Raw genomic sequence first — 13511 nt, 5'->3', positions numbered from 1 at the left:
GTCTCTGTGCATGTTTCTTGAGCATATTCTAAATACATCCTATGCATTTCTCCAAATTTCCGTCTCTGTGCGCATGTGCTGACACCCGTCTGTATGCACCTCTTAACCTCTGGGTGCAGTGAGATCTGAACATGTGTGTCTCCTTCTGGGTTCTCACCAAGGCCATAAATCTGTGTGTGGGTCCATCTTCACATCTGTGGGTCCCCGTCCTGGGACATCTCACTGAATATGTCCTAAGCATGTGCACACTGAGCATCTATCTGCTAACAGGTGTGCACGCCCCATGCATACACCCGTCCCTCTGCACCCTAAGCATCGTGGCACCTCCATACCCCGAGCGCCTTTTAGTCCCTGTGCATCTTGACACCCACCTCCGGGCGCCTGGCGCACGCCTGTCGTCTCCGCGGCTCCGGAGGCTGAGGCAGGAGGATCGCGAATTCAAAGCCAGCCTCAGCAGCTGAGCGAGGCCGTGCGCATCCCCCCTGGAGCCACAGCCACCTGACGCGTGTCTCAGGCGCATGCGCGCAGCGAGGGTTCTCTGACCTGAGCGCGCGCCCTTCCCTGATCCCCCGCAGGTTCTGGACGAGCCACGACGATCGCTTCCTCTACATGCTGATGGAGTACGTGCCGGGCGGCGAGCTCTTCAGCTACCTGCGCAACCGCGGCCGCTTCCCCTGCAGCACCGGGCTCTTCTACGCCACGGAGATCGTGTGCGCCATCGAGTATCTGCACTGCAGGGACATCGTCTACAGGGACTTGAAGCCGGAGAACATACTCTTGGATCGGGACGGCCACATCAAGCTCACGGATTTCGGGTTTGCCAAGAAGCTGGTGGACAGGTAGGAGAACCCCCGGGGGCGCGCGTGCGCCTGCAGAGTGGCGAGGCCAGGCACCGAGGTGCAGCTGAAAGCGCAGAGTGTCCACTGTCCCATGCGAAGCCTGGGGTCCAGGGACAGGGCTGGGGCTCGCTGTGGTCCGCGCTGGTCCCTGGACAGGTCATGCTCCTTCGTGTCCACCCTGGAAGAGGCCCCTGCGTGGCCCTGCCGTGCTGACCCGAGACTGTCCAAGGTGACCGAGGAGCATGCAGAGCCCCTGCGAGGAGCACAGTGCAGATCCCACTGCAAAGCTGCTGCGCGCTGCGCTCCCGTCCTTCACCCTCCTATCGCTGGGTCTGCGCTGCGTTTCCATTGGACGGGCCTTTGCCATGTGCGTGTCCCTCACACGTACGTGGGTCTCCGCTGCGTTTCCATGTCATGGATGTGCAAAGCTCAGGGTAAGAGGGCCGCGTTCCAGGTTGCACACGACGTTACGGATCCAATTGCAATTTTAAATTTTGTACCAGGGGTTGAACTCAGAGCACTCGACCCCTGAGCCCCATCCCCAGCCCTATTCTGTATTTTATTTAGAGACAGGGTCTCCCTGAGTGGCTTAGGGCCTCGCTGAGGCTGAGGCTGGCTTTGAACTCGCGATCCTCCTGCCTCAGCCTCCGGAGTGGCTGGGACGATAGGCGTGTGGCACCGCACCCGGCTTGTATTGCACTTTGAATCCCGCGTTTTCCATTACGCACGAGGTGACAGGAGACCTCGTTACAGGAGAAGCGAGTGTTCTCCAGAGGATGAGAGGCGGGTCCCCTCTGGAAAACCCTGATCTGTGAAGTCCTCTTGTGCACACGAATGCACACAGCATGTGTCAGTATGTCCACATCCATGTGCACGTGTGTGCACGTGCATGATGTTTTAGCACACGGGACTGATGGTGTCAATCTATTGTGTATTAACACGTTATAACGATATAACAAGTACTTACTGATGTAGATACATACAATTATACATGGTGTACAATATTTGTTATATATGTAAATATTTACTACAATAACAAATATTGTGCATTTCCCACTGTGTATTGTATTATACCATATATGATGTTAGTGTTCATCAGACAAGCAAAACCAGGACACTTATAATCGTGCCTGAAAAACCCTAATTGATATAGACTTAAAGTGCTCTGTATGCATATATATTTATTCATGAACATACATATGCATGTACATATATACATGTATTATATACTATATTATGTTAATATGCATTTATAGGCATGTATACATATAGTATCATATTAATGTACTCACATATCTAAACACAAACCGTTAATACATATGCATAGATACATGTGCATATATATATGCATATGTAGGTATATATTTCATTATATTAATATATTAGCATTAATTATGTCCATAAAATATATGAATGATGCATTTATATTATATAATGGTATAATATATATTTAATGATATAAATATATAAAGTCATTTTGTGTACAAAATTCCTGATATATATTATAAATATATACTCATAATACACTATCTATGATGTACTATATTATGGTATATATAATAATAGCACAAGCAGAAGGAGAGTTTTTACCCTCTGTGGAAAACCCTTTTATATGTGCATTATATATTTATACACATGCACATACATCTACCCATGCATGTGAATATATCATATTGTATAAATGTATGCACACACTCCTACATGCATATATTTGCATATATTCATATATGTATAGATTATATCCATATCACACATTGCATACACACAGGTGTATGTATGTCATGTTAATATATATGCACATACATGTGTTTATGTACACATGAACATAAGTTATAATTATATTGGTATTAATCATGTCTATATAATGCATTAGCATTTTAATATACATATATGTCATTTTAATATATGCACATGTGTGTACATATACATGGGTGTATAGTATAAATCAATATATTAGTATCAGTCTTGCCAATTAATACATTAGCATTTCAATACACATGTTTTATGTGGTTTCAATGTACATACGTGTGTGTGTACATACACACATGTGCATAGGACATATTTGAATATATTGGTTTTAGTTCTGTCAATCTCATCCACTGATATTTTATAACCCACTGAACACATTGACAGACGTAGGTGACATTCACAGAGTATGCACAATGTGTGACATGCGAACAGGTGTAGGCACCCACACAGTGACGAGCTCACACGGCCTCGCATCTGTGTGTCTGTCTAGCACCGCTGTGTCCTGGATGGTGGCCTCTTCTGTAGCCCACACCTGTCATCCTAGTGGCTTGGGAGGCTGAGGCAGGAGGATCGCGAGTTCCAAGCCAGCCTCAGCCAAAGCGAGGCCCTAAGCAACTCAGTGAGACCCTGTCTCTAAATAAAATGCAAAATAGGGCTGGGGAGGGGGCCCAGGGATCAAGTGTCCCTGAGGTGAATCCCTGGTACCCAAAAGAAAAAAAAAAAAAAGTCTTTTTGCAGTTTAACCTTGAGAGACCAGACTCATCGGTCCAAGCTGCTGTGAAATACTTTTTTAAAGTTTTTCAGCAACTCTCCTGAGTGTTGGTTTTTCAAGTTCATTTTAAGTTAAATTGAAGGAGATGGTGATCCTCCTTTTGCCCAGAATATTGAATAAAGAGGTCACTTTTTTCCTCCAAAAATTTTGTAGGGTTCGTGCTGCCCTCTGCTGGCGGCCCGCGGTATATGTGGAGACCCAGGTCCTTGAATGAATATCCGGGTTCCGAGGCCTCCTCCCGTGGGCCACTCCCCTTTTCTTTTCTGACAGTTATTGCACAGATCCTGTGGCTACACTGTTCATCCGTCAGAATGTCCACCGAAGCTTGTTTTTTTGAAGGTCACTGAGGTTTTTAATTTTGCATTTAAAAATGAATATTATAAAAAAATGCATATTATGATCCCTTTACCATTGATTTATCTGGTGTTGGGCATTGAACCAGAGCCGCTTTAGCACTGAGCCACATCCCCAGCTCTTTTTATTTTATTTTATTTTATTTAGAGACAGGGCCTCATCCGTTGCTTAGGACCTCACTGAGTTGCTAAGGCTGGCCTCCAACTTGCCATCCTCCGGCCTCAGCCTCCCGATCTGCCCTCTCCATGCTCTACGAGAGCTTCTGTGTTTAACTAAAATCTGCAGATTCCCAAATTCTCCAGGAATCTGGGGTCTGGGGAGATGCTCAGAAGATCAGCCATCCTTGCAAGAAAGGCGACGGTCAGGGCAGCAGCAAACGCGTTGATGATTAAAAACAAAACATAACAAAAGGAAAAACAAAATAGCAAACCAGGCAGAGTGGCCTCCCTGCATCCCAAAGGCCACCCCAAGTCCCTGGAACTTAATGTGATTGATAAAAAATTCAATCCCCTGTTTCGCCACTTGTCCACTGGGTGGTGCTAGAAGCTAAGCTAATTTTTTTTTCCTGGTCCCAAGGATTGAACTCAGGGTCTCCCCCAGTTGCTTAGGGCCTAAGTTGCTGAGGCTGGCCTCCAACTGGCCATCCTCCTGCTTCAGCCTCCGGAGCCTTGGTTTCTCGGCTTTTGCAGATACGTGAGGAGCTGGGTGGGGACATTGGGATTCCCTGTGTCCCTGCAGCCGCTGACCTCCCCGTGCTCTTCTCTGTTGCCCTCCCAGGACGTGGACCCTCTGCGGAACCCCCGAATACCTCGCCCCTGAAGTCATCCAGAGCAAAGGCCACGGGCGGGCCGTGGACTGGTGGGCGCTGGGCATCCTCATCTTCGAAATGGTGGCAGGGTGAGTGGGCCCCCCTCGCAGAGAGTGCAGCTGGCACAGCAGCACCTCCCGCTGTCCATCTGTCCAAGAGACATTGCTGTCTATCTGTCCAAGGGACGTTGCTGTCCCCAAACTCTCATATGCATGCGTGCCGTGATGACAGACAGGCTGCTGCCCCGGGGAGGGAAATGCAAACCCGTGAACGGGGGACCGTCCACCCTGGAGACGTCCTGAGAAGCCCGCGCTTTCCTAACTATGGTGTCCACCTGGGGCCCGGGGATGTCCTGCAGTGAACATGCAGAACTGACCAGCCTTCGTGTCACACAGAGCCACGGCCATCCACGGCAGCCGGCACCCGGCAGGGAGCAGTTGGCCATGCTGCCTCCCGGGGTCCCTTTCTGGGCATTGGACACCTTCAGGAAAGGTCTCCCGGGTCCCCCAGGTGGAGATCATTGATGACGGGAGGCCTGGGCAGTCCAACCTCTGGCGGTGTGACACACCCAGGTCAGAAAGGCCACAACCCTCAGGATCACCTGAGTGTGCCTCCTGGGGGTCGGTGACGAGGGGTAGCAAACACTAGATGTGTCCACATCTCTCTGGTTCCCTTTGGGGACCTGGCTTCCCCTGTGAGCTGACAGGGCTCAGGGGCCCATGGGATTCCAGCTGCTGTCAGTAAGGAAAGTTCACCCCTCGCTGCCCACAGGAGCCTCGGGATCAGGCCAGGAGGAGTCCCTCCCGGAACAGGGCAGAAAACTTAGGGAGCAAATGTGCAGGGAGGACAGAAAGGACATGAGACCTGAGGTGTCCACCTGGCGAAGGTGCCTGTCACCTGTCAATCATCTATCAACCTGTCATCCACTGTGCATCCACTCTCCTACCTTGCAGCCACCATCTGTCCATCATTCTGACATCGGAACATCCATCCATCCACCTATCTTCTTACTCATGTAACTATCCACTTACCCATCCATCCAACCAACCACGATCCATCTGCCCAATCACCCATCCACCCACCCATCCACCCATCCATCCACCCATCCACCCATCCACCCATCCATCCATCCACCCATCCACCCACCCATCCACCCACCCATCCATCCACCCATCCATCCACCCATCCACCCACCCACCCGTCAATCATCTGCAAGGCCCCTCCTCCCACTGCACATCTCTGCACCTGACTCTGTGCCCGTCACCTGTCCATCTGTCCTCCCATCTGCTTTCTGTCTAATCTCTCTGTATCTACATCATGATCATGTGGAATGTGACATAATCTCTGCCCAGATTCCCCTCCGTGTGTGTCTCCCTGTGGCTCCTCTGCTGTCTGTCACTGTCATCAGCTGCCTGTCCCCTCTCTGCATGTCTGTGTCTCTCACCCCCATCATCTCTTTAGATTTGGGTGTCTCTCCAGGTGTCACACAGATAGCCCGTCATCGGTGACCTGTGTATCTGTCACCTACCCACCTGCCGCCATCATTCTGGTCCCCTGAAGCCTCCCCAGCCCCCTCCTCCGACTTCCTGAGTGACCCCAGCCCCCGCCACCCCTGCCCAGCACAACTCAGAACTCCCTGCTGCCCGAGGGTCAGCTCCCCCAGTTCTGCAGCCCGCTGTCCCTCCTGTCCAATGCACTGAGGGCCTCGTGGCCCAAGAGGCTGCAGCTCCCGGGGTTTTCAACCCACTGGGGTCCCCAGGTCCCGAGTCCTTTTTCTGTTTGGGGGACCACCCACCCACATGAGGACGGCTTTTTTTTTTCTTTTAAACTGTGGTACCACGGATGGAACCGAGGGGCTCCTTAGCACCAAGCCCCTGTTATGTCCTTACTCTGTAATGGATTTGAGCAGGTGAAGTGTGGGTATCAGTCTGTGCAGCTACTGTAACAGCTTAGCTCAGCTGAGGGCCCCGGGAGCAAGAGAAATGGATCCTCTCACCCTGGAGGGCAGAGGCTGGACTATGGGTCACAGGCTCCAGGGGGCTCCTCCTGCCTCTCCAGCTCCTGGGCTCCAGGTGGCCCTGGGCGGGTGGCCCCTCACTGCAGTCTCTGCCTCCGTCTCCACGGGGCTCCTCCTCTGGGTCTGTGTCCCCTCCTCTGTCTCTGGGGAGGACACGGCCATGGCATGAGGGCCCCCTGACCCAGGAGGAGCCCATCTCAGGACCCTCCACTGACAACCTCTGCAGAGACCCTGTTCCCACACCAGGTCCCACTCACAAGTTCTGGGGTCCAGCTGTGGGCAGGACCTGCCTCTTACAATGGTGTCCAGATGCAGTTTCTCTGTGCAGAGTCGCTGAATCTGTGCCTCTGGAGCCTCAGATGACCGAGATCTAGCTGTTCATTTCTTATTAAGCACCTTTACATTTTTATATTTGCATCTTGCTGATTTACTGCACAACAGCCAACTTTGTTTGGTGTGTTTGTCAGCTTTCCATTACTATAACAAATATCTACAATAATTATAAAGAAAAAAGGTTTCTTTCTTTCTTTTTTTTTTTTGCTCATGGATTCAGAGGATCCCACCCATGATGGGGCCTGGCCACAGACTCTATCTAACTGAATGTGCATAAATCGGTACCAATAAAACTTTATTAGCAAAACCAGATTTGGGGGCCGGGACAAGTCAGCTTGCAAACCAGATCTCTGCTGCCCACAAGCATCATCTAGAAAGCGCTGTTGGTTTACATGACCATCCCTGGGAGGCGGTGTCCTCTGCCAGGGACCTTCCCAGACAGATGGGTACCCCACATTCTGTCCAAGAAAAACTACCTGGACTGCATCGTCTCTTCACACACCATGATTTCCGTGTGCAAAAAGTAAAATAAAATAACTAGACGCTTCTTTTTCCTACAGGTTCCCCCCGTTTTTTGATGACAACCCATTTGGCATCTATCAGAAAATTCTCGCAGGGAGGATAGATTTCCCAAGGTATTTGGATTTCAGCACAAAGTAAGTACCCAGCGCCCCGCTCAGTACAGGGTGTTTCTTCTTATTTTTATTTATTTTTAAAATTTTTCCTGGCAGGGATTGACCTCAGGGGAAGTCCTAAGCAACTCAGGGAGACCCTGTCTCTAAATAAAATGCAAAATAAGGCTGGGGATGGGGCTCAGGGATTGAGGGACCCTAGGTCCAAGCCCCAGCACTAAAAAAATAAGAAAAGAATAAAAATAAGGATCTAGAGGCCAATGGACACAGAGTTTTTAAGGTTTTAAATACGTCTCCAGGTTGTCAATCATGTCTTGAGAGCATCTGAGACCTACAGCAAACAATTGCTCTGTGAGATCAGCCTGTGGTCTCAGTTTCTCAGACCAGAGAGGGCTTCCGTGGTTACTGAGGGTGCACAGCATTAACATCCCCCAGTGTCTCTGATCTTCTGCCGCTGACATTTCGCAGCAGTAGGGACAGGTGCGATTTGCAGCCTAGACCCGGAAGCCCTCTGGGCTTTGGAGATCAGAGATTTCTCTTCTGACCTACTCCCAGTGCCCTAGCTAATGTTAGAAGATTGCACAGTCTCCACCCCGTGCAACAGTCCTGGGGGAACTTCTGTCACACCTGAAATACGTGGATATCATTAGGCACATGAAGAATGGACGATGGTGACAAATTGTGCCAGAGAACGGGGTCCCCGTGATCATGCGCTTGAGAGAGCTGCTGTGGCCCTAAGACGTTGCATGTTGACTGATTCTGCTTTCTGTTCCCCAAACAGAGACCTCATTAAGAAATTGCTGGTGGTGGACAGGACCAAGCGCCTGGGCAACATGAAGGTCCATACCTCCCTCACGAATGGGCACCAACCAAGGCCCAGGACACACCATCGCGACTTTCCTGTCATTATTCATCTTTTTGACATCCTGGTCTAGTTGACGGGAAGAGAATCCAAAACCCATTGATCCAGTTCCGTGTGCCCATTTTTTTTTCCTAGAATCAGGGGAACCACTGACCCCCACCTCAGCCATTTAATTCATTGATTATTATTTATTTATTACTTTTTAAAAATTTTGAGATTGACAAGGTCTTGTTAAGCTGCTGAGGCTGGCCTCTAACTTACGCTCCTCCTGCCTCAGCCTCCCAAGTCGCTGGGATGACAAGCGTCTGCCATTGGGCCTGGACTCCACTATTCCCAATTAGGAGCAGCCTTTAGATCCCCTTTAGATCATTAGGAACATCTGAACAGAGGCTCCGCATCACCCTGCTGCATGATCTCTGATCATTCTTTGCATTAAGCAATTGCACACCTGTTTTTTTATTTTATTTTTTTTAATTTTAGTTGGTAGCATCTCCCTGTTCTGGCCCTTTGAATGTGTGGATGTGTAGAAAGAAAGTGCCACCTTTTGGGTCTTATTCTATTTTATTGCAGTGTTCTCCGGATTTTGCCTCATCCTTACTTTTCCCAGTATGTCTTCCTTATTCATGGCTGAGTACTATTCCACAGTCTCGATGGAGGGCACTGTGTCTGTCCGTGGAGGTTTCTGCCGTGACCACCTCTTAGCGACTATGAGCAGGGCCATGATAGACGTGGATATTTGTGTGAATTAATCGTTACATTAAAACTCACATGCTGGTTTTATTTTTAATTTTTTAAATTTTTTGAGAAAGAGACTCCTTTGTTCACTACATCTTGAGGTCCCCAACAATTCTTTTATATTTTTTTTGTTTGGTACCAGGAATTGAACTCAGGGTCACTCGACCCCTGAGCCCTGTCCCCAGCCCTATTTAGTATTTTATTTAGAGACAGGGTCTCACTGAGCGGCCCAGGGCTTGCTGTGTCTTTTACTCTCTGGATAATGAGGTGTGTGTGTTTGCACACTCACACTGACCATGCCCCTTCCTCCTGCAGAATGGCGCCAATGACGTCAAGCAGCACCGGTGGTTCCGCACTGTGGACTGGGACGCTGTCCCCCAGAGGAAGCTGAAGGTGACTCTCTTTTGAACATTCCTTACAGAACACAATGATCCCAACCTCGGTAAAGCCACTCTATTGGTTTGTGGTTGACTATTCCAGATCCCTCACATGAGAGAGAACGCGGGGCACTTGTCTTTCCATGCCTGGCTCATGTCCCTTAATAGAATGCCCTCCGGTTCCATGCATTTTCCTGCAAGCGACATCATTCCATTCTTCTTTCTGGCTGCATAATATTCCATTGTGCATATGTACCGCATTGTCTTTATCCATTCATCCATGGCTGGACACCTAGGTTAGTTAACAGCTGTATCCACGTCTTCAGGGAGTATCTAAGAGCCAGTGACCTTCCCAGGATGCGGTGAAGCTCCCAGTGTTTTAGTACTAGTTTTTTTTTGTGTGTGTGGGTACCAGGGATTGAATCCAGGGGTGCTTAACCGCTGAGCCCCCTCCCCAGCCCTATTTTATATTTTATTTAGAGACAGGGTCTCCCTGAGCTGCTTAGGGCCTTGCTTTAGTTCCCAGCCGTCCGTGTCCATGAACATTGGAAACCCTGCTCTCCTGTCCATGAACATTGGAAACCTGTCCACCTTATTCACGTCCGTTCCCACTTCTATGTAAAATAGCAGAAGGGGAAAAGGGAAATGATATCCTCAGTGTCCCCCTGTGTCCGTGTCCCCGTACCTAACTGTGGCTGACCTCCCGCAGCCCCCCATCGTGCCCAAGTTATGCAGCGATGGCGACACCTCCAACTTTGAGACGTACTCTGAGAACGACTGTGAGACGACGTCGCCGGTGTCAGAAAAAGACTTGGAAATCTTCAAGAATTTCTGAGGATAGGAACTCACACTTCTGGAAGGTGGGTCTTTATTTTTGGGGGGAATCGGCCTTTATCCAATGGGGGGCTTACCTCCGTCATCCTTCGGGACTCAAGCAAAGAAGCCAAGCCAGACCGGGTCTCCCTCATGTGACACATCGCCCTCTGAGATTTCAGGGACCACCCATCTGAAAAGGTAAAAAGGAAAATTCTAGAAAATGACAATTTATAAGTTATCAATTTTGTTTTTTAATTGCACCCTGTTTGGCTCATGTGACAAAAATCTCAGGACCGACTTCCTGGAATGTGAAAAATGTCTTTGTCCCGTGTATCCACCCTTTATATGCTACCTGCCTGTTAGTCACTTAGCAGCCATATTGGTTATCAGATGGACAGAAATGAACATTTGCATTATTCCCCGACTTCTTCTTACAGGGTAGGCATCTTAACAGCCCAAGAAGTCGGGAAAGTACAGTCCAGTAGGGTATTTTAAGAAAAAAAGAGACCACAGGAATAAAACTTCCATTGGGGTGCATTATCGTAAATGCTCTATTTGGAATATGTTCGTTTGATGGTGTATTTTATTAGTTATGGTCAGTCTCTTACTGTGCCTGATTTATAAATCAAACTTTCTCATAGGTATGTATATATGGGGAAAAACGTAGTGCACCTAGGGTTTGGTCCTCACTCTGTGGGTTTAGGGAATGGGTGTCTCTGCTGGCTAATTGGGGATCATCAAAATGATAACTAAGGCAGAGCGTTTGGCTCAGGACTGTGTGACCCCCAGGATCATAGGATTCAGTCAGTATTTTTTGCTGCTGTGACCAAAACCCTTGAAAAGAATAATTAGAGGAGGAAGAGTCTCTCTGGGGCTCACGGTGTCCGAGGTCCAGTCCCTGGTGGCCGACTCCATGGCTCTGGCCCAAGGGGAGCAGAACAAGATGGCAGCAGGGCCTGGAGGAGGAGAGCAGCTCAGGACAGGGCACCAGGGAGCAGAGAGAGCTCTGCTCACCAGGGACAGGACAGAGACCCCAAAGGCACAGCCCAGGGACCCCCTCCTCCAGCCACCTCCCACCTGCTGCAGTCACCACCCAGTGAGTCCATCCAAGTGGATTAATCCACTGAGTCTACACCCAGTGAGTCCATGCAAGTGGATTAATCCACTTATTAGTCTACACCCAGTGAGTCCATCCAAGTGGATTAATCCACTGATTAGGTTTCAACTCTCATAACCCAATCATTTCACCTATGAATACTGTCTCCCAGAGGAGCTGTTGGGGGACACCTTGTATTCAAACCATAACAGCTTCTTTGAGTCCCTTTCCTCTGTGTGTGTGTGTTAAAATACGACTACCCCATATGGAATTCTTGAGGTTTTTCTGAGATGGCCCCAAAATGATCTCTAATCTATTTAATTGAGCTTCTAAAGGTCATTTTTTTTTTCCTTTTTCTTTTTAAATATCAATCATTGCTTATACATACGGGATTATGTTCCATGACTGGCGTATGGTGCTCAACTTCAGAAAGTACCGAACCCTAAGTAAGGTAGATCAGTTACAGCATTATACTGTAGTAATATGGCCTGTGTCACCATCAAATTTGGGACCCCTACTAACTGAAACAAGGGTCACTCGCGCTGTCATACCACCGTGATGTCCAAATTGGTCATCAGGAAAGTTCCGAGGTGACTAAAGGGAGGGTAGCACATACAGTGTGGAAACACTGGGCAGAGGTGCTGTTCCAAGGTAGAACACCAGAGGGCGCTGCCCAGATTGGCACATGATGTTTTGGAAGGTTTTTTCGTGGAATTTTCCACTGCTACCTTTGCACCACAGTAACTGAAACCGGTCGGAGGACTTGGGGGCCCTGCTTTGTTACCTACGAAAGGGAGACATTTCTATGATTCTCAAGACGATAACTAAATCAATCCCTTGTCCCTCTCCTTCCAGGAACACGTCAGTCTGCCCAGGACCAAGAACTTCACCTCCATCGGCCCGAAGAAATGCTCTCTTGGTGCGAGGGGGACTTTGCGCACTTATGGACGCCCAACTGTATACAGAGGTCGGGGGACAGTTGAGATTTCACGGACGGGGCAATTATGGAAGCGACTGGAACCTTCTCCTGCGCCATAGGAAACGGGTTGTGGGAGTTTTTAATCGTAACCTATTAGCAGCTGTGCTTCTACTGTGCGTTGGGTGGTTTTCTTGGACTCGGGAACTTGCAACCAGACCCGCTGGCTCCTAACCACAGACTGTGCGTGCCTGAGTGTGTGCGTGAGTGTGTGCGTGCCCACGTGTAAGGGCTTCTCCTTGGCCAAACCTCTTCTTTTCAGTTTTTAAAAATCCTTTGAAAAAGAAATGGGTCGCCTCGGAGACAAAGCTCAAGTCTATGATGGATGCATTTAAAAAAAAAAAATTCCCCTAATACCGTCTATGCATTTTACAGATATTTATGGAATTTTTCTTCCAAATCGATGGGACTTTCTCTCTGGACTCTTTAGACTTTGGAAATGCAAAATGGAGAGGGTGCGGATTGGAGCAGCCGTTGACGGGGTGTTAAAAATTTGGAATGCAATCTCAGCTCTTTTTTTTTTTTTTTTTTAATGCCTTTGGAGATTGAACCTGCTGTGCCTGAGCTCCACACTCGGCCCCCATCTCTGAACGGTTCATCAGAGAAGGTTCTGGACTTAGAAGATAATGTTTCCTCCTGGCCTTTGCCTCCCAAACTCAATCTATTGATTCATTTAATAATTAATCTGTTAGAAATAAATCAGCCAGCTGCCTGTGTACCTGGAGTGTCCCCTGCGAGCCCAGTAACAAATGGTACCTGGTCACATGAATCCTGGGGACTCCCTCATTTTTTGTGCCAGGGATTCAACTGAGGGGTGCTAAACCACAGAGCCCCCTCCCCAGCTCTATTTTGCATTTTATTTAGAGACAGGGTCTCCCTGAGTGGCTTAGGGCCTCTCTTTGGCTGAGGCTGGCTTTGAACTCACCATCCTCCTGCCTCAGCCTCCCGAGCCTCTGGGATGACAGGTGGGTGCTTCTGCACCTGTCTAGGTTTTTATTTTATTTTTTTATCCACTCATTTAATACTGGAAAAAAAAAAATATCCAATGTGCAGGATCAGGGTGACGGGATTCTTCCATGAGATTGCAGTCAGCCCCGCGATGATGCAGAGCAAGTTAGACACTAAGAGGAAATCCAGCAGCAGGG

At 48.8% G+C, this 13511-nt stretch overlaps 1 protein-coding gene across 1 annotated transcript in view; it reads left to right on the top strand.

The window, feature by feature from the left end:
• PRKX (protein kinase cAMP-dependent X-linked catalytic subunit) overlaps positions 1-12801 on the top strand; it is a gene marked incomplete at its 5' end in the record, with an annotated part of 30018 nt that extends 17217 nt beyond the window's left edge. The window contains 7 exons of the mRNA XM_081276897.1: positions 576-839; positions 4492-4611; positions 7433-7528; positions 8286-8343; positions 9417-9494; positions 10188-10338; positions 12246-12801. Of these exons, the coding sequence (XP_081133023.1) occupies positions 576-839; positions 4492-4611; positions 7433-7528; positions 8286-8343; positions 9417-9494; positions 10188-10313 (742 nt within the window). The 3' untranslated portion in view covers positions 10314-10338; positions 12246-12801. The remainder of the gene's footprint in view (positions 1-575; positions 840-4491; positions 4612-7432; positions 7529-8285; positions 8344-9416; positions 9495-10187; positions 10339-12245) is intronic.
• Positions 12802-13511: the final 710 nt, after the last annotated feature.

Source organism: Spermophilus citellus (assembly GCF_964194105.1).
Source record: "Spermophilus citellus genome assembly, chromosome: X".
Taxonomy (NCBI): domain Eukaryota; kingdom Metazoa; phylum Chordata; class Mammalia; order Rodentia; family Sciuridae; genus Spermophilus; species Spermophilus citellus.
The sequence above is the reverse complement of the archived record's forward strand: the minus strand, read 5'-3'. Positions and strand labels throughout refer to the sequence as shown.